The following is a 24,248-nucleotide window of genomic DNA, read 5'->3' as shown; positions in this document are numbered from 1 at the left end:
TAGATTCACAACCCTTTGGGTGAAGAAGTTCCTCCTAAACTCAGTCCTAAATCTACTTCCCCTTATTTTGAGGCTATGCCCCCTAGTTCTGCTTTCACCCGCCAGTGGAAACAACCTGCCCGCATCTATCCTATCTATTCCCTTCATAATCTTATATGTTTCTATAAGATCCCCCCTCATCCTTCTAAATTCCAACGAGTACAGTCCCAGTCTACTCAACCTCTCCTCGTAATCCAACCCCTTCAGCTCTGGGATTAACCTAGGGAATCTCCTCTGCACACCCTCCAGTGCCAGTACATCCTTTCTCAAGTAAGGAGACCAAAACTGAACACAATACTCCAGGTGTGGCCTCACTAACACCTTATACAATTGCAGCATAACCTCCCTAGTCTTAAACTCCATCCCTCTAGCAATGAAGGACAAAATTCCATTTGCCTTCTTAATCACCTGTTGCACCTGAAAACCAACTTTCTGCGACTCATGCACTAGCACACCCAGATCTCTCTGCACAGCAGCATGTTTTAATTTTTTATCATTTAAATAATAATCCCTTTTGCCGTTATTCTTACCAAAATGGATAACCTCACATTTGTCAACATTGTATTCCATCTGCCAGACCCTAGCCCATTCACTTAGCCTGTCCAAATCCCTCTGCAGACTTCCAGTATCCTCTGCACTTTTTGCTTTACCACTTATCTTAGTGTCGTCTGCAAACTTGGTGACATTGCCCTTGGTCCCCAACTCCAAATCATCTATGTAAATTTGTCTGTCATTTTCCACTACATCTGCTCGCAAATCCCAAACCAAGCATTAACCCCTCTCTTTGTAATCCGTTGCAGCAAAGTTCCTGTTTCTCCTTAAATGCCATATATTCCTGACTGCAGCTCATGTGAAACTCATTCTCCCTTCATCCCACCATTCGCAGCTATGCCATTAAACACTTAGGCACCACAATCCGAAATTAAAAACAGAAATGCTGGATAAACTCAGCAGGTCCGACAGCGTCTGTGGCGAGAGAGAGTTAATGTTTTGGATCTAAATGATCCTCCCACAGAACAATCTGGAATTCCCTTTCTAACTGTCTCTGCTTCTCTTCTTTGAATACCCTCCTTAAAACCCACCTCTTAGGCCAAGCTTTTGGTCACCCCTCTTTAATCCCTCCTTTCGTTTAGCATTCACTTTCAGCACGTCGGAATGCTTTCCCATGTTAAAAGCTTTATATAAATGCAGCTGTTACTGTAATTATGTTTAATACAGAGCAAAAACTCCCTACATTGCTTTACCAGTTTTATATCCTGTTACAATATACAAGCACAACACAAATGTCTTTTCTTCAATTTTATTTTTTAGAGAATGTATCCAGGAAGGAATGTACAAACCATCTTTGAGAATTGTGATCACAGAGTATGTATAAACTGATATCAAAGATTCCCAAACCCCACACACACAATGCCAACAGCAACTGCCAAAGAATTTCAACAGAGTTTCTGGTCAGACTCAAGATGGTTAATGATCTTGGATCCTTGCCAACCAGCCATATTTTCATTGGTGAGATTTTATCTGCACAGCAAATGTCAGAAGAAAAAAAGTAAACATTTTGAACACCCTGCCCACAATGGCTGAAACTTGTACAGTAATTAAAATACCAATTTTTTTGAGAATGCACCTATTCCCACACATTTTATATTCATCACTTTAGAAAATGTACATAAAAATATTGTTTTATTTTTGTTGAAGTAGACACAAACAATTTACAACATTAGAGACCTATGTACTTTGTATAAAGGGAATGTTTTAATTTGCAGAAGTACACAAAAAAAAAATCAAGTGTAGAAAATAAATCATAAAATACAGAAGAGTTGAAATTGATTCACATATTCAATACCTGACTTATTTCAGAAGATCTATGTCAAGTGCAATATTTGTCTTTTGGGTTCATTCCATACTTTCAGTAATACACTGCTATCATCTCTTACAGCATTTTTGATTTCCTCATCTTCGGATCTTAAAGAAAATACTAGAAATAAAACTTGATGTTTTATCTATCTCGCATCTTGAAATTCATCAGCGCCATATAAAATAGAAAACAAATGTAATATAGCACTGATGCTAAGCTCTCAATTTATAGAATCCAACTAAACCAGAATAGAAATGACCTCGCATAGAAAGTCTCTTTTTTATATATATATATATATATATAAATGTGTGGCTTAACAACAACCAAAGGGAAAAAAATGTTCCTTGTAAATAAATCTCTGGATAATCAATTAATTATGGCTTTTTTGCAACATGGCAAAAATCGCAGCTCAAAGCAGACATCTCCTCACAGAGGTGATTAAGGTTGTTGCAGTCCATTTCCTGCAGCCTCATATTAATTTTATGGCAGCATGCATGTTGCATATTACAAGTTATTTTGCTTTGTTTTACAGCACGCACATTTGGATTAAAATAATGAATATTTACTATTCAATGGATACTATTCAAAAGGTCCAAAATATTTGCGCTATTCTGTTAGTTTCTCAACAGGTTGGCTATCTTTGCGAATAACTGGTAATGGATGAGCTTCGCTGTTGAAGATCCAGTGGTCTAGTGGAAGGAGGTCATCATCAGAGAACATCAAATAAAGATACCTGGAGGCAAACAACAAAAAATCATACTAAAACAGGTGAGGAAGGTAATATAAGATTGTAGTGTTGTTACACTTACAAGGTTTTATAACATGGTTATATTTTAGGTTTATAATTTAAGTTAAAATGAAGGGGGCCATGTGACTTGTTCTGAAGTCTTCCTGTCAGCAAGCCTTGGTGATTTGATTTTATAGATTAAAAAGGACACAGATAATTTTACTGGGAAGAAGGTACGAGGTTTTTATGTTTGGAGACAATGGCAGCAGCTGGTGTGCCAACAGTGGATAGATTACGAATCTCCAATGACCTAGGAAAATGTTGAGAATGTCAGGTTTTTAAACAGTTGTACTTCAAACTGTCCATTTACTTACAAGATGAAAGAAAGGCGGCATCCTTGGGATACTTAATCAGTACTTCTACTGGGACAAAAAGCCAAATTCATGTGGCCATAGAGATGGTCTTTGTGTTTGGTCCTTTGTACCTGCTAACTACTCCTCTGGAACTTGCACCGAGCACTGACTATTCACATGTATGTCTTATTACCCTCACAATCTTCTTCTGAATATGGCCGGATGTGTCTCCTCTTATATCGGAGTCACAGATCACATGACCTTGGTCTAGAGACCGCATGGTATGTCTGTACCGCCACGTGCTGGTTGGAGATCGCACACCATCCATCGATGATACAGCCAATAGGCTTATCACAGATACCTTAGAACAGAAGGTTTTAACGCATCCCGAAAACCCCACAGACAAGGTTAGTCTCCCAGGATCCCAGAGAGGGAGAGCACCCATCGGCAACAAGATGCTGTGGTTCACTAATCAGGGATGAGGGTCAGAGTTCCCACTCTGATTGAAGAGACCAAATTCACGAGAAGTTAAAATGAAACTGGAAGATTCACCTAACTTGTGCTGGAGCATGCATCTCCAGAGACAAAAGCTGACAGTGAAAGTCAATTCTGAGATTAAAGGTTACCAGACTGGGAAAGGAAATGAACAGAAGTAAATAATCAACAACTACAAATTGGTCTGTTTGGGGATGGTAACAATGTTAATGGGTGAAAACCTTGAACAATGCTGTTCCACGGACAGTTGTGGTGAGCACCTCTATCTTTCCAAGTTTTAAAAAAAGTCCAATTGGGTTCCAGGACTGCCACTAATTTTCCAAAAAGGAAATTTGTAATAGCAGGTTTTTGAATCAAATGCTCATTAATTCCACCTTTAGCAAATATTAATTGCCGTTTTCATCAGTTATATTCCATATTCATATCAAAATAGCAGCCGCACACAATCCGAGATACAAATCTTTTGGCAAACAAAAAACACATCAAAGTATATCTTCCACAAGTGGCTAAGCTGACACCAATTCTGTTGTCAGCAATCAGATGAATCACTTGCAAAGTTGTTGAAATGTACCTAACCCTATTAATGAGAAGTTAATATTGAATACTGCATAGAGAAGACTCTTCAGCCCATGGTATCTGCGTCGGTCAAAAACACCCACCTAACTATTCTAATCCCATTTTCCAGCACTTGGCCTGCAGCATGCTGTAAGGTAATTTGGACATTCTGAATTCTCCGTGTACCTGAACAGGTGCCGGAATATGGCGGCTAGGGGCTTTTCACAGTAACTTCATTGCAGTGTTAATGTAAACCTACTTGTGTCAATAAATATTATTATTATTTAATTATTTATTCCATATGCTTTAAAAAAAAAAAAAACAGCATTCTGGTCTACTAAGAAATATAATCATTTCTTCATAACCAAAGCTTAGCATTTTTGTTGAATTTCTCATGAATGAACAATTCTTAACCAGCAATTTAGGAACAGATTTCAATAGTACTTCACTGGATGTAAGGCACTTCGGGACAGCCTGAGATCATGGAAGATGCAATATAAATTCAAGTTTTTCTTCCATCCCTGAGATCAGGACTTAAAGTAGCAATAAAATGGGAGTAATCTCTTGTTTACTAATATTTCTGTTAAAATTCATTCAAACGTATGTCCTATGGTGAGGGCAGTGGGGAGGGCTGCAAGGTATTAAGCATGGAAACCTCAAGCTTCCACTTGCTTGTAACCAAAGGAAATCCTTATATAGAGATCATTTTAAACCGGTTAAGAATAACTTCCTCAAGCACCAACTCCATCCTGGTTTTCAAATCTACCACCTACTGCACAGTGGGTCAGAGAGTCTGGTAGTCTGTTATACATCTTAGATTAAAGGGAACTGTAAAGTATGGTACAGCCACTTAAGTCAGTTTCTTGGGCTACTTCAGAATTAAAACGTCAAATTTAAATCTTTGCGCCATATCACTGAGGGAGTCTAATAAATGGAGGGGGGTGGTCCGCGGGGGAGAAGAGCATCGGGTGTCGCTATACGCGGTTGACCTGCTGCTGTACGTGGCGGACCCAATGGAGGGGATGGTGGAGGTCATGCAAACTTTGAGGGAGTTTGGGGAGTTCTCGGGCTATAAGCTCAATGTAGGGAAGAGTGAGCTTTTTGTACTACAGGCAGGGGACCAAGAAAGAGGGATAAGGAACCTACCGCTGAGGAGGGCGGAGGGGTTTTTTCGGTATCTAGGGATCCAGATAGCCAGGAGCTGGGGGGCCCTACACAAATTGAATCTGACGAGGTTGGTGGACCAAATGGAGGTGGACTTCAAAAGATGGGACATGTTGCCGCTCTCGTTGGCGGGTAGAGTGCAGTCGGTCAAAATGGTGGTCCTTCCGAGGTTTTTGTTTGTGTTCCAGTGCCTCCCCATCGTGATTACCAAGGGCTTTTTCAAGAGAGTAGGTAGGAGTATTATGGGGTTTGTGTGGGCGAACAAGACCCCGAGGGTAAGGAGAGGGTTCCTGGAACGCAGTAGGGACCGAGGAGGGCTGGCGCTGCCAAACCTAGGGAGCTACTACTGGGCAGCAAACGTGGCGATGATCCGTAAGTGGGTTATGGAGGGAGAGGGGGCGGCATGGAAGAGGATGGAGATGGCGTCCTGCAAAGGAACGAGCCTGGGGGCGTTGGTGATGGCACCGCTGCTGCTCTCGCCATCAAAGTACACCACGAGCCCGGTCGCGGCGGCAACGTTAAGGATCTGGGGCCAGTGGAGACGGCACAGGGGTGTAGTGGGAGCCTCGGTATGGTCCCCGATCAGGGGTAGCCACCGGTTTGTCCCGGGGAAGGTGGACAGGGGGTTCCAGGGCTGGCATCGGGCAGGGATTAGAAGAATGGGGGACCTGTTCATCGACGGGACATTTGCGAGCCTAGGGGCACTGGAGGATAAGTTTGAGCTACCCCCGGGAAATGCATTCAGATATATGCAGGTGAGGGCTTTTGTGAGGCGACAGGTCAGGGAATTCCCGCTGCTCCCGACACAAGAAATTCAAGACAGGGTGATCTCGGGAGTATGGGTCGGGGAGGGCAAGGTTTCGGCAATACACCAAGAGATGAAAGAAGAGGGGGAAGCGTTAGCAGAAGAGTTGAAGGGTAAATGGGAGGAGGAGCTGGGGGAGGAGATCGAGGAAGGTTTGTGGGCTGACGCCCTGGGTAGGGTTAATTCCTCCTCCTCATGTGCCAGGCTCAGCCTGATACAATTTAAGGTGGTTCACAGAGTGCACCTGACGGGGGCGAGGTTGAGTAGGTTCTTTGGGGTAGAGGACAAATGCGGAAGATGTTCAGGGAGCCCGGCGAACCATGTCCACATGTTCTGGACATGTCCGGCACTGGAGTGGTTCTGGAGAGGAGTGGCGGGAGCAATATCTCAGGTGGTGAAAGTCCGGGTCAAGCCAAGCTGGGGGCTAGCAATATTTGGAGTAGTGGACGAGCCGGGAGTGCAGGAGGCGAAAGAGGCCGGCATTCTGGCCTTTGCGTCCCTGGTAGCCCGGCGAAGCCCCCTAGCGTGGAGGCCTGGACAAACGACATGGCTGGGTTCATAAAGTTGGAGAGGATTAAGTTTGCCTTAAGGGGGTCTGCGCAGGGGTTCTATAGGCGGTGGCAACCGTTCCTAGTCTACCTCGCAGAGCGTTAGAGGAAGGTCGATCAGCAGCAGCAGCAACCCTGGGGGGGGGGGGGGGGGGAAACGAGGGATTGTTTGAGGGGACGGATGAGCGGGGGATAACATGGAGGGTGGGGGAAACTGGCACGAATGGGCGAGAGCCAGTGTATAAAGCTATGTAAATATATCATCTTACCATTTATATATCTTGCTCAGGGCGATTTTGTGTTATTTTGTTACGGGGGGGGGGGGGGTTATTGTTTGTAAGGGGAAAAACATTTTTGTTAAAAAACTTTAATAAATATATTTAAAAAAAAATGTTTTAAAAAAAATCTTTGCACTAGTTAGATCGACATACACAGTGCTCCCAAATCCTAGTTCGGAAAAAATTAATAACTAACAGTTTATATACCATGTTATTCACTGCGTTGAATGATGCAATTCAAATTAATGTGTGTGTTATTTTTGTGTGTTATCAAGATTATATTGAGGAGCCGCACTTACAAAGAGAGCAGTAAATGTTCAGGCTATTGAAGATACTGGGTGCAATTTAACGGCCTTGTCGTACCTGGCGAGAATCTGCGAGCTGGGTAGATCGCGTTGCGGCTTAAATCAGGAACCTCGCCAGGTGCCAAATGATTTGCAATCCAACCGGCTTGCTCGCGTTGGCGGATTCAGGGACTCGTCTAGGCACGGCGAGAACCTACTAATCATCGTTTGAGGCCAATCTCCATCTCATTAACAAGACAGTCGCTATATCCAAAGGCCTCCTGGGATTGAACTGACTTGCCAGCGAGAGGTCAGGTGAGTGACGATTAATGCATTAGTGCTCCTTTCAAAAAACGTGAAGTTAGCGCAGTGGCTACTGAGGGGATCAGAGGAGGTGAGCAGCAATGCCCTGTGTTCGGACATGCAGCCCAGAGCACTGGAACTGCTGCCCCAGTGCTCAGGGAGAGTTCCTTGGGGTGACAGGGTTGGGTGAGGGGCAGGGTGACACCGGCCAGTGGTCGCTCTTGGTCTGGGAGGAGACTAAGTGCCTGCGGGCCCCCATGGTTCCCTTCCATGTAAATATGTGGACCCATAACAAGGGTAGCACGGTAGCACAGCGGTTAGCACTGTTGCTTCACAGCTCCAGGGTCTCAGGAATGATTCCCGGCTTGGGTCACTGTCTGTGTGGAGTCAGCACGTTCTCCCTGTGTCTGCGTGGGTTTGCTACAGGTGCTCCGGTTTCCTCCCACAGTTCAAAGACATACTGTTAGGTAATGTGGACATTCTGAATTCTCCCTCGGTGTACCCGAACAGGCACCGGAATGTGGCGACTAGGGGATTTTCACAGTAACTTCATTACTGTGTTAATGTAAGCCTATTTGTGACAGTTAAGATTATTTTTAACTATGCTGCTGCTGCTTAATGTTCCTGGTAGGTGTCAGTTGTCTAGGGGCCCTGCTGTGTCAGGATGCGGACATACAGAGAGGACTCGGTGGATGGTGCCCTCTGCAGATACAGGACGTACAAGGGTGTGTGGGGGAGGGGAAGGGGGCTGTCATTGAGCAGTGACTGCTCAAAATGTGGTTCCGATGCATGGACCGCCATGGTGGTGTGCTGAAGTTCACCTCTCAGAGGAACTCCCGCTTTGTGATGGTCTGCTGTGCCCTTCATAACCTGGCACAGCAGCGGGGTGACGTGCTGGAGGGGGAAGAACAGACATGCGGCTTCATCTGAGAATGAGCCAGACCAGGAGAGGATGGAGGGCTAGCCCAGGGAGGACCCGCAGGAGGAGCTGGTGGAGGGAGGAAAGGCGGCGGCAAGGGTCCGGCATGCCCGGAGTCTTTGCCGAAGTCTGACTCCTGTCTGTCTGCTGCCAGCACTACTCACACCCATCAGAACTGTGGGAAAGGCCAAGTGTAATGAATGGTATTTTCCACTGACTGCAAAATGTGACCCACTGTTGCATTCTTCAAAAAGTTTAAAAGTTATCTTTATAGCCCATTGTGTAGCTGCAGGCAAATATCACCAGGTTCACGATACTACAGAAAGTAGTATCGTGGCAACCTTGAGGCAAATTTTGTTTTGATGACACCTTCAACTACCTGCAAAATATTTTTATTGGTTCTATGCAAGGAAAAATATTCAAAGAGCAAAAGAAATCCTGTTCACTTTGCACAATACCTACCCAGATACATAAAAAAATTAAAACATTTCCTTTTCTTCAATTTGTCTGATCTTTTTTGTTACGGGCAACTAATAAGGAAAGAATCTAGGCATTACAATCAACCTTAGACGGGTGAATAATTTGAAAATACCAAAATCCTCCCGAAAACTAAACAATGAAATTAATCAGAATCTCCATGTGTAAAGAAAAAGGTGACCGATGCAAGTGGCCATCCACGAATTCTACCAGAGACATTAATGTGAAAGTATTCCAGATTTCATAGAAAAAAGTTTTAATCGAGTTTGATTGTCGTTAGGCAACTTTCTATAGTATATAGAAAGTATCTTCCTGCTTTAACCTCCACAGAATCAGATTGGAATAGTTAGCTGGCATTTTAGATGTTAATAACTTGCACAACTTCTACCAAAGATCATTCTTTCTTATCTTGATGTCTAAATATAATTAGGATGTCCTTGTTCGAAGGGGAGACTGTTTCTTGGCCTAAAACCGTTGTTTAAAAAAAATTATATATCCTCTTTCTCGATCTTACTCATATAAAACTACATTCACTCACATTTTTGTTAAATATATTATACACACACATACATGTGAGTCAACACTACAAATGGTACTTATAGACACTTCAGACAAGTGGCACAAAATAAATTCTACTTTTGTACTTACTTTAGAGTTTCTGCCAGAAAAAAACTCTGCTGCACATCATCATGTGTTGGTTGGTCTGAATAAACATCTCTAATCCCAGAATATCCAGCAGCTACTCTACAAGACTTCTCCAATGCCTAATTTGCAAAGAATATTACATAATTGATTACTCCTTTGCCAAAAAGTTGCTGACTCAGTTAAACAACAAATAATCTATCATCAGATACAACGTCCTTTTCAAATTCAGGACTCTCTAGCATGCTGAAATCTCACAGCAAACACCCAGATTTATCATGTTAATATGCTGCTTCAGTAAAATAGATTTTCTCTACGTAAAACCATTTCAATTTATTGCATTATAATCAAATTGATCAAAAATTGAGGTCAATTGCATTAATGTATTTAAAGGGCATCTAGATAAAGATAAGAAGGAGAAAGGAAGAGAAAGATATGTTGATGGGTTAGATGAAGAATAGTGCGGAAGAGGTTTGTGAAGCATAAACACTGTTGTGCCACATACCTCTTTTCTATGTTCAAAATACTTTACAGCATTTCATTTTGATTAATGCAATACCCAATAGAATATTTCATTTATAAAAGAATTTATGCAGGATTACTTGGTTATTAATATTGTTCTGTCAAACATTGGTACATTCTTAATTTGTCGACACATGGATAAAATTTACTTGCTTAAGCCATAGGTAAACTGATTATTAAAGGGAAATCATAGAATCCCTGCAGAGCCGAAGGAGGCCATTTGGCCCATCTAGTCCGAACTGACCCTCTGAGCTTACCCCAACTTACCCGCCCGATCCTCGTAACTCCACCTAACTTTCGGACACAAAGGGACAATTTAGCATGGCCAATCCACCTAACCTGCACAACTTTGGAAGGGAACCAGAACACCCAGAAGAAACCTATGCAGACATGGGGAGAATGTGCAAATTCCACACAGTCACCGCAAGGTTGGAATCGAACCCAAATCCCTGGTGCTGTGATGCAGCAGTGATAACCACTATGCCACTGAATAACAAACAATGTGCTGAAATATAGTTCTTTTGCAGGGGTTGAACACAACCAAGATTGATGGATGAAGGGTATCTCTCTACCTGGCACGAGTTTAAATTCAGTCTGAGTGCTAAAGGTCCACGGCACAAGTCTACTCATAATTCTGAGGTGACTTGTCAATCTAAGTGAAGTGGGTTAGAATGGCTGTAAGGGTAATAAATTTAAATAATTAGTCTGGTCCAATAGGTGCTATTCTGAACTCAGTGATTCAAGGTGTGTTATTGGAGCAGAGAGTTTTATTCAGCATCCCACCTGTAAATAGTTAACACCAGCACTGGGATCAAAATGCAGAAATGTCTTCCATTTAAAGCACCACTATCTTTTGCTTAATAAGTTTAAAAAAATTAAATACAAATTATGCTAGTAGCAGTCCCAAGGAGATTGATTGTATGACGTGCAAATATGTCCATGGAAAGAATGGAGAACCAATTTCACAAATGTATGCTCCTGACAGAGCCTCACCCGCTAAGAATGCATAATATGACATTAAGGGCTGCTCCTCAAAATTGAATTAAAATTGAAGGACAGAAAATACTGCATTTGTAATTTCCCAATATTCATACCCAGCAGGGTGAACATTCTGATCTTTAATCCTATTATTACTTTTAACAGTTAACTGTTCCTGTTTTAACATATCGTATCCTCCTAAGTAATACAGAAATTTGTACATTACGTTTGTCAGTTAAATGAATAACATTACAGAGAAAATCTTGCTGTGCGCGCAATTTTATGCTATGTAAATGGTACTACAATGATTAAGGCAACTAACATGCAGATGTTGGAACTGCTGAGCTTGAGGCAATGAGAGGTTCCTGTGTGGCCAAACTATTCATCCATTGCAGATGCAGCTTTCACAATGTAACCTCAGCAATTTGGATAGCTTATTAATTACACTTTAATTTTTGTTTGAAAACACTATTGTTCTGTACATACATGATTTAACTGGTTATGGAACTTACCTTATAGTAACCAAGCATTACCCGTGGGAGAATCTAACATCACTGACTTGACAGTGGACAATGGAAAGGTGAAAGTAAATCAATTGCACGAGTAATACGTTTCTTAGCACAGTACACCAAGCAGAGTAGCTGGACAGGTGTTCAATTAGATTAAACACTTGCTTCCAGACTAACATATGTGTTTCCAGTGAAATAAGATCCATCCTTCAGCATAGAGTTGAACCTTCATAGGTACCATATGAGCAGCTGGCTGCCGAAACCCCTGGTCAATCACCCATTAGCAAATTGGCCAAGGTGGATTGGAAAAATACATTAAAAGGTATAATAGTATGTGGGCAATGGATAGTCTTTAAAGAATGATTATATGGTTTACAGAAACAATTACTAAATCCTTTACAGAAACTATACATTCCTTCACAGTACCCAAACCCAAGAAGAATAGTCAGTCAACTGTGGCTAACAAAGAAAGTTAATTATTGTGTAGGATTACAAGTTGCCAGAAATAGCAGTAAACCTGAGAATTGGGAGCGGTTTCGAATATAATACAAGGAGGACGAAGAAAATGATAAAGGGAGAATAGAATATGACTGTAAACTAGCAAAAAAAAAGATTTAAATTGAAAGGAAAATGGAAACGTTTAGCTTAGACTAATGTGGGTCCATTACAGGCAGAGTCAGGAGAATTTATAAGGGAACAGACAAATGGCAGAGAACCTTTTTTTTATTCGTTCATGGGATGTGGGTATCGCTGGCTGGGCCAGCATTTATTGCCCATTCCTGAGAGAATGCAAGAGTCAACCACATTGTTGTGGAACTGGAGTCACATGTAGGCCAGACCAGGTAAGGACAACAGATTTCCTTCCCTAAAGGATATTCATAGAATAATAGAATTTAAAGTGCCGAAGAGGCCATTCGGCCTATCGAGTCTGCACCTGCCCTTGGAAAGAGCACCTGACTCAAGCCCACACCTCCACCCTATCCCTACAACCCAGTAACCCCACCCAACCTTTTTGGACACTAACGGCAATTTAGCATGGCCAATCCACCTAACCTGCACATCTTTGGACTGTGGGAGGAAACCGGAGCACCCGGAGGAAACCCACGCAAACCCAGGGGAGAACGTGCAACAGCCGCACAGACAGTGAACCAGATGGGTTTTTACGACAATCGACAATGGTTTCATGGTCATCGTTTACTTTTAATTCCAGATTTTTATTGAATTCAAATTTCACCATCTGCTGTGACAAACTAAGTTTTCATTTGTCTTCTCGGAGGACGATAAAAGAAAATACAGAATTAGAGATCAAAGGGACTAGGGATAACGAAGAACTGAAGCAAACTAGTAAAAGTAAGAAGGTTGGATAAATCAATTTGACTGAATTCGGCCCATCGTGTCTACCGGCCCTTGGAAAGAGCACCCTACCCAAGCCCACACCTCCACCCTATCCCTACACCTTCACCCTATCCCCGTAACCCCACCTAACCTTTTTTGGACACGAAGGGAATTTAGCACGGCCAATCCAACTAACCTGCACATCTTTGGACTGTGGGAGGAAACGGGAGCACCCGGAGGAAACCCACGCAAACACGGGGAGAACGTGCAGACTCCACACAGACAGTGACCCAAGCCAGGAATCGAACCGGGGACCCTGGAGCTGTGAAGCAACTGTGCTAACCACTGTGCTACCATGCTGAAGGTTGATAAGTGATAAGTGTAAGACTGGGTGTAAGGGTCCTCCCCTTTTTTCCCCTTTTACTGTTGTTATTTTTGACCCAGGGTTGATTAATGGAAATTTAAGGTAAACAGCAGCATTCAAAAGTGACAGGACAGAATTCTGCTCGTCTCAGCTAGTTTGAGTAGGAGGCTGCAGCCTTGTCAGCACCAGAAAGAGACAGAGAGAGAGAGAGATGGGGTAGGACTCGGTTTGATTAATCAGCTGGTGTCCAATGAATTGGCCCAAAAGGCCATACTCTTCCTGGTAAAGGTGGTGATTGGATCCTATCCCATGGGAATGCTTTTCAGAATCACTAGGAGTTTCAGTTTTGATCCTGGCAGCATCCTTGACGATGTTACTCAGAATTGATAAAGGAAAGTTTGGTGGATGTAGTAGACATGGATTTTCACTTCTGATAAAATCCCCCACAGGAGGTTGGTTAGCAGTATTAAAGGTTATGGGATAAAAGGTAATGTACTGGCATAGATGAAGGATTGGTTGACAGGCAGAAAACAGAGTATAAAGAAATGGGTCATTCTCACGGTACGGCAAGGATCAGTACTTGGACCCCAGTTATTCACAATATAAATCAATCTTTGGATGTCGGAATCAAATGTAATATTTCAAAGCTTATAGATGACACAAAGCTAAGTGGAAATGCATGTTGTAAGGAAGATGCAAAGTGACTTCGCGGGATTTGGTCAGACTTGGTGAATCGGCAAGAATGCGGGCAGATAGAATATAATGTGGGAAAATGAGTTAAGAGGAACAGATATGCAGAGTATTTCTTAAATGGTGAAATATTAGGAAATATACATGTACAAAGGGAGCTGGGTGTCTTCATCAATAAGTCACTAAAAACTAACATGCTGGTGCAACAAACAATTTCTTTATTGCAAGAGGATTTGAGTACAGGAAGAGTGAAGTCTTGCTTCAATTGTATAGAACCTTGATTAGACCGCACCTGGATGTTATGTGCAATTTCTGTCCCCTTACCTGACGGAGGGTATTATTGTTGTAGAGGGAGTGCAACAAAGGCTCACCAGATTTGTTCCCAGGATGGTAGGACTGCTCTATGAAGACAGATTTGGGAACTGGGCTTGGGTTTTCTAGAGTTTTGAAGAATGAGAGGCGATCTCCTTGAAACCTATAAAATACTTAAAGGGATAGGGTAGATTCATGTAAGATGTTTCCCCTGGTTGCGGAGTCTAGAACCAGGGAACACAATTTTAAAATAAACGGGAAGCCACCAAGATGAAGAGAATTTTAGTTTTTACTCAGAGGGTTGAGAATCCTTGGAATTTTCTACCTCAGAGGGCTGGGGAATGTCAGTTACGGGGTATGTTCAAAGTAGAGATTTTAATTTTATAAATTTAGAGTACCCAATTCATTTTTTCCGTTCAAGGGGCAATTTAGCGTGGCTAACCCACCTATGCTGCACATCGTTGGGTTGAGGGGGCGAAACACATGCTAACACAGGGAGAATGTGCAAACTTCACAGGGACAGTGACCCAGAACCGGGATCGAACCTGGAACCTGCTAACCACTGCGCCACCATGCTGCCCTGTCTAAAGTAGAGATTGACAGATTTCTAAATACTAATGACATAAAGAGGTATGGGATAGTGCGAGAAGAATGATCAGCCTTGATTGCACTGAATGGCAGAGCAGGCTCGATGGGCTGACAGGCCTACTCCTGCATCTACGCTTCTATCTTCCTATGTGTACTGCTACCGACTTTAGCTGCTGTAGTCTTTGCCTTGCTTGCTGTTTTTCTTAGAAATACAGTGCATTTTACATCCCTAAGACTACAACAGTTGAATGAGAAGTTCGAAACAATATTAGATAGGCAGAAGTTGCATAATAAAATAGACAATAACCATTTAGCAACTCATGGGGGCTGATGTGGGCCTAAATGGGAGCATGGATTTGGCACTATTAACACACTGAACCTCAAGAATATTGCATTGTGAACATATTAAAAAACGTCCTGACCTTGAGGTTCAGAGAAGGGAAAAATATTTCTGTACTTTTACACTACAAAACAATGGACAGAGTTTTCATTTTATCAGCCCTGATGCTCCCCATCTCTGTCCATTTTCATCCTCCCTCGTTCTGAGGGTTGGCCACACTACAAGCAATCTTTCTCTACTGATTTATGTTCTCTGCTGTCCTCACCGCCTGTCCCATAGAGAGGCCAGTCCATGTTCTGATATTATCCATCCATGCCATCTTGGGTCTTCCTTGGCACTTTTTCCAGGTATCTTTCCTTGCATTTACTTCTTTTTCCAAACACTTCCCTCCTGTTTGCATCACATGTCCAAAATATGAGAGCTTCCTTGATATCACGGTCTCAAACAAGTTCTTCTTCATGCTAGCTTCCTCAAACTCCCACTCATTTGTCTGCTTAGCCATCCATGACATATTTAATATTCATCTGAGTCCTTTCATTTCAAGTGCCCTTAATCATTCGAGCCTCATCAGTCTTAATGATGATCCATTCATTATCACCAGCCAGATAAGGGCTTTCAGAAGATCAATTTTCTTTGTAATTGAGATGCTGTGGCATAACCACCCTTAAGTCTAGCATGGATTTCTTTGGTAGACTCTGCATCTTCATGATGGGTGACCCACGATCGTGGAACTCTTAGAAACATAGAAAATAGGAGCAGGAGGAGGCCATTCGGCCCTTTGAGCCTGCTCCACCATTCATTATCATTCCTGATCATCCAACTCAATAGCCTAATCCCGCTTTCCTCCCATATCCTTTGATCAGCTTTGCCCTAATTGCTATATCTAATTGTTTCTTGAAAACATACCATGTTTTGGCCTTAACTATTTCCTGTGCTAATGAATTCCACAGGTCGACCACTCTCTCGATGAAACTTCTAATCATCTCTGTCCTAAATGGTCTAACCCTTATCCTCAGACAGTGACCCCTGGTTCTGGACACACCTACCTTCAGGAACATCTTTCTTGCATCTACCCGGTCTAGTCCTGTCAGAATTTTATAGGTTTCTACAAGATCCCCCCCTCAGTCTTCTCCCGTTCAGTAAATCCAATCCTAACTGATTCAATCTTGTCATGATATGCAAACATGCAGCTAATGAACACACAGAATAGGACACAACCAATGAGCAGTCAACACTCAGGGGTGGTATCTCACTATAAAAGGGATGAGGCTCTCACACCCCGCCTCTTTCCACAGACCAACGTCCACAGAGTGAGACAGGATGTATCCTCAGCATCACATCCCAGCACGTGGCTTAGAGCAAGGCTGGTTCAGTTAGACTGAGTTACTACATTTAGATTAGCAGAGAGTCGAACTCATTGAGAACTGTGCTAATAGTTCAATAAAACACATTGAACTCACTTCAAAGTCTGAAGCATCTTTTACTCAAAACTGCATCAAGTGGCAGCCTGTGTTATTCCAAATTACATAACACGACAAATCTCTCCTCAAACACAGCGGGTGGTGATTGCCTTGTATGCATTGCCAGGGAAGGTTGTGGAAGCAGATGCATTAACAGCCTTTAAAAGGCATCTCGACAAATACGTAGATAGGATGGGTATAGAGGGATACGGCACTAGGAAGTGCTTAGGGTTTTGGCCAAGGGTGGTATCATGACCGGTACAGGCTTGGAGGGCTGAAGAGACTGTTCATGTGCAGTATTGATTTTTGTTCTTACATCAGTCTCGCCCTCCCAGGAATCAATCTGGTAAACCTTCGCAGCACTCCCAGGTTCAATTCCAGCCTCGGGTTACTGTCTGTTACTTTCTCCCAGTGTCTGCATGGGTTGGTTTCCTCTGGAGGCTTTGGTTTACTCCCACAGTCCAAAGATGTGCAGGTTAGGTGGAGTGGCTATGCTAAATTGCCCCTTAAGTGTCCAAAAGATTAGGTGGGGTTACTGGGTTATGGGGGTGGGGTGGAGTCGTGATCTAAGTGGGGCGCTCTTTCCAAGGGACGGTGCAGACTCGATGGGCCGAATGGTCTCCTTTCTGTACTGTAAATTCTATGATTTTATGAAAACTGCACACAATATTCCAGGTGTGGCCTCACTAACGCCCTGTATAATTGCAGCAAGACATCCCTGCTCCTGTACTCGAATTCTCTCGCTATGAAGGCCAACATGCCATTTGCCTTCTTTACCACCTGCTGTACCTCCATGCTTAGCTTCAGTGACTGGTGTACGAGGACACTCAGGTCTCGTTGCACATTCCCCTCTCCTGATTTATGGCCCTTCAGATAATAATCTGAATCAGCCTGTATCAACTTGTTCAAGCTGAACTCAGTCATTCAGAATCTTGTACCTCTTTCCATATATCCAGGAACCATAAACTTATGTACTTTGCTCCAAACAACTCAGCACATGCTAATTAACCAGAACAAACTGGTCCTTTAAATTTTGGCGCGAGTCCATATTCCCTATTTCCTTATTCATATACGTAACATAAGATGAGCTCATTTATCCAAGAAAGACTGAGCGCAGGTTCTCAGAGTTAAGGGTGGCAATGGCTTTGAGGTACAACAGGGAGACAGAAAGACAGGATAGGGCATGAAAATGCTTTAACAAAAGGAAATGGCAGAACTATTTCTGGAATGGTTTACTGAAGTGCAACACAAGTAGTGAGAAAAGTTAGAAAATATTATTTTGCATGTTCACATCTCATTTAAATCAAGCTTGAGGTAGAGACAGATAACCAACAATGACATTTAAGGTGAATGGGGGAAACTGATAATACTGATGATAACATGCTGACTGTAAGGTTAGCATAATGCTGACAATTGATGGCAATAATCAATTAAACAACAAGAGCCCAGAATGAATGTCAAACAAATGAAAACAACGGTCATCATTTTTAAAAAAAGGCAATGTGTTGCATAGCATATACAAACAGATCAGCTAGGCTCAGTGCACGGTTAAGCAATTTGAGCTCAACTTGGCAGGACAAGAAAAACTGCCATTGAAATCATAACCCAAAGAAATAGAAGATTCTCTGTCTGTAATATCTGAGATCAATAGGATCGGTTAATCTTTAAATTGATTACATGAGAAAGAAGATAACAATAAGCTACAGGTGCATGTGACTTAAGTGGTACAACTGGCTTGGCAGGTGTGCCATTAAAGATGCTAAACTCCAGAGCAGAGACATCATTGGAGTGAAGGGAGAAGGATCACATTATGTGGCTGCCATAAAGAATGCATCCAAACCAGCTAGGAGGGTAGTTCAAAAGACAGCCTTGTAGCTAAGCGTGCTGGAAAGGTCACACGGTCAAATAACTTCAGTGCCACCACATTTGATATTAATGGAGACAATGGGGGAGAATTTGGGAGTTGGGAACGTCCATTTCTGGGCACAGAAAGCGCGCTTGGAGCTCCATAATGGAACCCATTGCGTGTCTGCACACTTGAAGCGTGAATTGTGCCAAGCCATTTTGGTGCAGTGAACATCCGCTTACGGAATATCCAAGAGAAGTATGTAGAGCTGGTATACCCTGATGTCCGTCAGCATGCGACTGTGATTTCACATCAGCAAGAGTCATTTTGGAGCTCAACCATCTAATCTAGCCAGCAAGTACTGTTCGTTTGAAGAACAAGCGTCAAGCAGTAAAAAAAGAATGCTCCACTAATGACCATCAATCACTTGCAGGAGAATTGCAGGTTGATTTATTTTGTCTCTTGCTTGCTGCTTTTGATAATCGTTTTAAGTTATAACTGCCTTTAAGGAGTGGTCTGACAAGTGCTGAAGAATGTTTTGCTGACTTGCAGGTTTCGGCACAAACCAGTTGCTCACAGACATGAGGGCACTAGTAGACCCTCCCTGCACAATACAGCTTGACTGAGTGAAGTGAAAGAGGCCTCTCAGCAGTTGGCCATGTATGTTACAGATTATTCGGGGAACAATATTCCTACCGGAATCTCAATGGGAAACAACATACAAAATGTTGGTAAAAGCAAATTACCACGGATGCTGGAATCTGAAACAAAAAACAGAAAATGCTGGAAAATCTCAGCAGGTCTGGCAGGATCTGTGGAGAGATAAAAGAGCTAACATTTGTATGACGCTTCATCAGATCTGGAGAGAACTAGAAATGGTATGATTTACACTGTTGTTGAGGCGGGGGTGGGTGTGAACGATTGGCTGTGAGTCTCCTTCGTCTCCCCCCCTCAAAACAAAGTGTTGGAATGAGTATCCTGACTGAAATCTGGCAGCCATGACTACAACCATAGAGCGGGACAAGGATGGCATTGCAAACAGCAGTGAAAGTGGCTATGGTGAAGAGTTTTTCTGCATCTAGAAACTTGCAAGCTGGAGCATGTGATAAAAGCAACATCACCACAGTCTTCCATCCACTGTTGCGTAAGGATTGTATCTACTCAAAACGAGAAAATGAGCCAACTACATTTCTATTCTCTCTTGCGAGCACAGGGGGCAGTGCAAGCATGTGGCTTCAATTAGAACGGTCGACTTCCTTGGGTGCAAAATGCCCGACTGCATGCATATTGTTTTGCAAGCACATTTTGCCACCTCTTGACATATACCAGAATTCTACGCCTTCAACAATCATGGCAGCACATCATACAGGTCAATGCCCAGTATCCTGACAGCAGTCGTGTCGACAGTTTGTCGTGTCAACTATCATGGCAAAACCAAAACGTTGTCACTGATCAACAAGGATTATCTGATGGCAACTTTGCTGCGTAATCCATGTGCACGCGAATAAAATGAAAGCTATTAAATATGATAGAACAGACTTTGGAAGAATACCTCTGCTGCCTGGACTGCTCTGGTGGAGTACCGCAATACTCAGCAGACAGGGTGTCAAGATTTGTGGTTGTCTGTTGCATGCTGCACAACCGCATTATAAACCCATTATAAAGGGGCAGATCTTGTCACTGGTTGCAGGCGGAAGAGGAGGAGGAGTCAACCTAGGCGGCACCTTTCCAGCTGGGCTGTCAGTGAACAACTCATTCGACTGATACCAAAGCAACACTAATTTCTCAAACAGTTCCACAACTCACCTCCTCTCTGCCACTGGCCATCACATTGGCCACAATGAAAAAAATAGGCACTACAAAATAAACATTCCCATTTCAATTTATAAATTAAACGATGCCATAACTTTCTCATAGTGTCTGCCTTCTGTGCGTTCCCATCTTAAATTTTTAAATCCAGGAACCATACACTTATGCACTTTGTTCCAATGCAGTGCTAACTCAGTGGTTGCAGTACGGTTGGTGGTAGGCTGCTAACTTGCAGCGGTGGAGACGGCAAATGGCCTCTGAGAATGATCTTGAGCATTTCTGGCCTAGAAAGTCCAGCTGTGGATTGCACAATTTCAGCAGTGGCAGTAGCAGTTTGAGCTGGCTGACAAATGCAGAGTGGCAGGTAGGGATGTGGGAATGAGAGAGGGCAGCAGGTTCCCATTCCATGAGTCATTGCCACTCCCCTGGGGTGGTGTGTCAGTGACCCTAGTCATTGGTGGGAGGACAAATGAATATTGAGCCAGTGTGACACCCTTCAAGCCCCTGGGCAGCACTCTGGAGTTTGCAAGACAGAGAGTCGACCTTACAGTCTGAGCACTCACCGCAGCTTTCAGATATTGACTACTCTTCGTGCTACAATGGAAACTGCAACATCAGCCATCCATCAGATATTACATCAGAGTTGGGCCAATAATGGTGTGAGCAGTGTCCATCACTTCCATGCTGGACAGGATGGGCTGAAGTTCTGCACAAAGCCTTGTGCCAAGTTGGTGCTGTACTCCTTCATGGAATTGATTACAGGCTTTTTCGCATGTTTCTCAATTCAGTGAATGTTTCACTGCACAAATTATTTACTCGATAGCCCCATCAAAGTGCTCATCTGAGACCGCTGCAGAAGAATCCTTCGTAACCTCACCCTCAGCTAAAGCAGGTACCTGTGCTATCCTTGCTCTGGCTTCACACCCCATGCTTGATGTCTCACAATGCACAAAACACATATATATGCTATCATCTAAATCAGTGTTTTTCAAACTTCCCCGGGACCCACTTTTGGCAACCGGTCAAACTTCGGGACCCACTGCCGATCCACCTTTGTGATACACGCCATGTTCTCTTAGGTTTTAAAGCGAAAGGGGAGCCTGCTTTGCCCTTATGATCTTACTTGAATCCGGTTCAAAGGAGGAGAGGGTAATGCGCATATCAGGTGCAGACTTCAACCAGTTTCTTTGTGCTGTGTTCATCTTTATGAAAACATAAAGTCTAACCTCGCACATCTAGATCGTCGTGCAGGACTGTAGCAACAAAATGCGTGTTTTACTCAACACTGGATTACTCCTGGGAGATGCTAATCCAGACAGCCTTGTGGGCTTTTGGCACTTTTAAAATATGGCATTACAGGTAAGCTGCAGCAATGTAGTCTTTTAATTTGGAGTCAGCTCCAAGTTAATAGCCGATTCCGAGGTCTCAACCTGAAAAGGAATTTTTCCACACACTACTCTTGCAAATTCTGAAACTTCTCTTATTTGCCAGTAGTTCCCTGAATATAACACACAGGGGCTTTGCCTCTTTATTTCCACTGTCACAACTGACAACACTATACCTCAAGAAATCATATTTTTACTTCTTTGTTCTGAGTTAAGTTTCTTTTCTCAGGGCTGTTAACCAGAGGTCCTAGAGCTCTAACATTACCTCTGCTTTGCCCTTCCCTAGACTCTCCTGGGCAGCTCTCTCCTGCAGATTCTGTTGTGAGATCCTGTCCAATAGGTAAATTGCCTATTTGAGTCTCTGGCCGCCTCTTACTTTTAAGATAACCGTTGATCACTTGCGTTGCCTTGCGTGTCAGCAGCTGCAAAAGCGAAGCAACTCTGCTCCCTGCTTAGGTGCCAAAAGCAGAAATCTAGACAGCGCTTCACGTCAATTCTACATGCAGGGCACATGATCCATCAGCAGCAAGTCAGTCAGAACAGTGTGTGGGATAAGGGTGAAGTGGGATGCGAGGAGGAAGATTAATCATAGAATTTGCAGTGCAGGAGGCCATTCAGCCCATCGAGTCTGCACTGGCCCTTAGAAAGAGCACCCCATTTAATGCCCACGCATGCATCTTATCGCCATAACCCAGTAAACCCACCTAATCTTTTGGACACTAAGGGGCAATTTAACATGGCCAATCCACCGAACCTGCACATCTTTGGACTGTGGGAGGAAGCGGGAGCACACTAAGAAAACTCATGCAGACACGGGGAGAAGGTGAAAACTCCACACAGGCAGTCACCCGAGGCTGGAATTGAACCCGGGTCCCTGGAGCTGAGAGGCAGCAGTGCTAACCACTGTGCAGCCCACAATGGTATCATCGCTTTCGACATTTGAACCTTAGCCATCTCAACACTGTCCAGAACAATCTGCTCTGTGGGGGATAGGGCACACCTGTACCCTCCAGTTAGCTCCTGCTGCCACCATATGTGTGCTATCTTGTGTGATAATCAACTATTCATATTAATTTTTAGAGGTAGCTTTTAGTTTTGGGAAGATTGAAGTTGTAGGAGTAAGATAATTAAAATGCTGGATCTCAAATAAGGGGAGATCAAAGGGTTCCAAGTGTATTATGAGGTCAGAAGTAAGGGATTCTTTGGAGAGATAGAGTACACTTTTGGAGAGGTAAGACATTCTTTTGTAAGAGGGGGCAATGCATTCCAATGTTTTTAGAAGGGATTAAAGAAAATTTAATGTTTTATCAATGAGAGTGGCTTTCTTTGAAATAGTGAACTAATCCATAGAAACTTCAGAAATACATATATAATCTCAGTTTAGGGCCCAAGGTTGAGAGAGTGGTTAATAAAGCATCGAGTATCCTTGGCTTTATTAATTGAGGCACAGAGTAACAAGAACAAGGAGGTTATGCTGAACGTGTACAAGTTCAGCCTCAGTTGGGGTAATGCTGCACTTAAGATGTGATGGCATTGGAGAGAAAACAAAATCTCAAAATGGTCCCAGGGATGAGGAACTTCAGTTATATTGTTTTCCTTGGAGAAGAGAAGGCTGAGAGGAGATTTGATAGAGGTATTCAAAATCACGAGGGGTCTAGATAGAGCACATAGAAAGGAACTGCTCCCATTCCTGAAAGGGTTAAGTATGAAAGGGCACAGATTTAAAGTAAGTGGCAGAAGAAGCAAAAAAGTGAGAGAAGGACAATCTTTTTCACACAGCAAGTGGTTAAGTTCTGGAATGCACTGCCTGAGTGTGTGATGGAGGCAGGTTCAATTGAAGCATTCAAAAGGAAATTAGACTGATCTGAAAAGGAGGAATGTGCAGGGTTTTGTGGAGAAAGTGGAAGAATGGCACTTAGTGAAGGGTCGGTGCAGACAGGACGGGGCTGAATAGCCTCCTTCTACACTGTAACAATTTTGTGATGCTATGATGGCGTTCCTGACCTGGGAGCGAACATTTTCAGGCATAGCCGTCAAATTTCTTGTCAACAGTCACTGTGGGATCATAACACTTGCCTTGTAAGAGAGTACATCACTGAGTGTTGTACAATCAGTTTGGCAGAGGTGACCATCGTGGCTGAATAGTAAGTAGTGTGTGCAATCTGTGAGATGTAGATGTGAGGCTTGCAACAGTGCAGGCCGAGTAATAGTACATGTGAAGCAAATGTTGATTAAAAGTCATGATTGATAAATATTGTTCATAGATGAGTGACGGGGGGGGGGAGGATTTAAGCTGTGGCTCAAGCTGCTGGATACAGTTGGTGGTCGGATATGGTCTTTCAAGATGGATTCATTGACTATTTTCATGGGGTTATTCAACATCTTCTGATGGTGCATTCAGGCCCTCGGGACTTGACGACCAATATCTGCTCCCACTGTCTTTTGACCATCATTCTGGTAGGCCTCCTAGACCCTTGCAAATGAAGGGTATCTTCTCTTCTCCTTTCCATCTCCAAGACTGATGCGACCATCGATTCACGCAAAACCAAGAGTAGAAGTAAACTGTGGCTTTAATCAACTAGAACAGTGCCTGCCTGCCATTACCGAGCAGGTACTGACGCAGTTCGTCGCTCATGAACGACGAGCCCCGGTCCCGGTGAACG

The 24,248-nt window shown here is 43.2% G+C and overlaps 1 protein-coding gene across 2 annotated transcripts in view; it reads right to left on the bottom strand.

Moving 5' to 3' along the window:
• Nucleotides 1-1,325: 1,325 nt before the first annotated feature.
• Nucleotides 1,326-24,248, bottom strand: part of man1a1 (mannosidase, alpha, class 1A, member 1) — a 591,384-nt gene continuing 568,461 nt past the window's right edge. For both annotated transcript variants that reach the window (XM_072499366.1, XM_072499367.1), the window contains 2 exons: nt 9,454-9,569; nt 1,326-2,630 (listed from right to left, as the gene is read on the bottom strand). In XM_072499366.1, coding sequence (XP_072355467.1) covers nt 2,504-2,630; nt 9,454-9,569 — 243 coding nt within the window. In that variant the 3' untranslated portion in view covers nt 1,326-2,503. The remainder of the gene's footprint in view (nt 2,631-9,453; nt 9,570-24,248) is intronic.

The sequence above is a fragment of the Scyliorhinus torazame genome, chromosome 4 (assembly GCF_047496885.1).
Source record: "Scyliorhinus torazame isolate Kashiwa2021f chromosome 4, sScyTor2.1, whole genome shotgun sequence".
Taxonomy (NCBI): Eukaryota; Metazoa; Chordata; class Chondrichthyes; order Carcharhiniformes; family Scyliorhinidae; genus Scyliorhinus; species Scyliorhinus torazame.
Note: the sequence above shows the minus strand (reverse complement) of the source record. Positions and strands in the feature narration are given on the sequence as shown.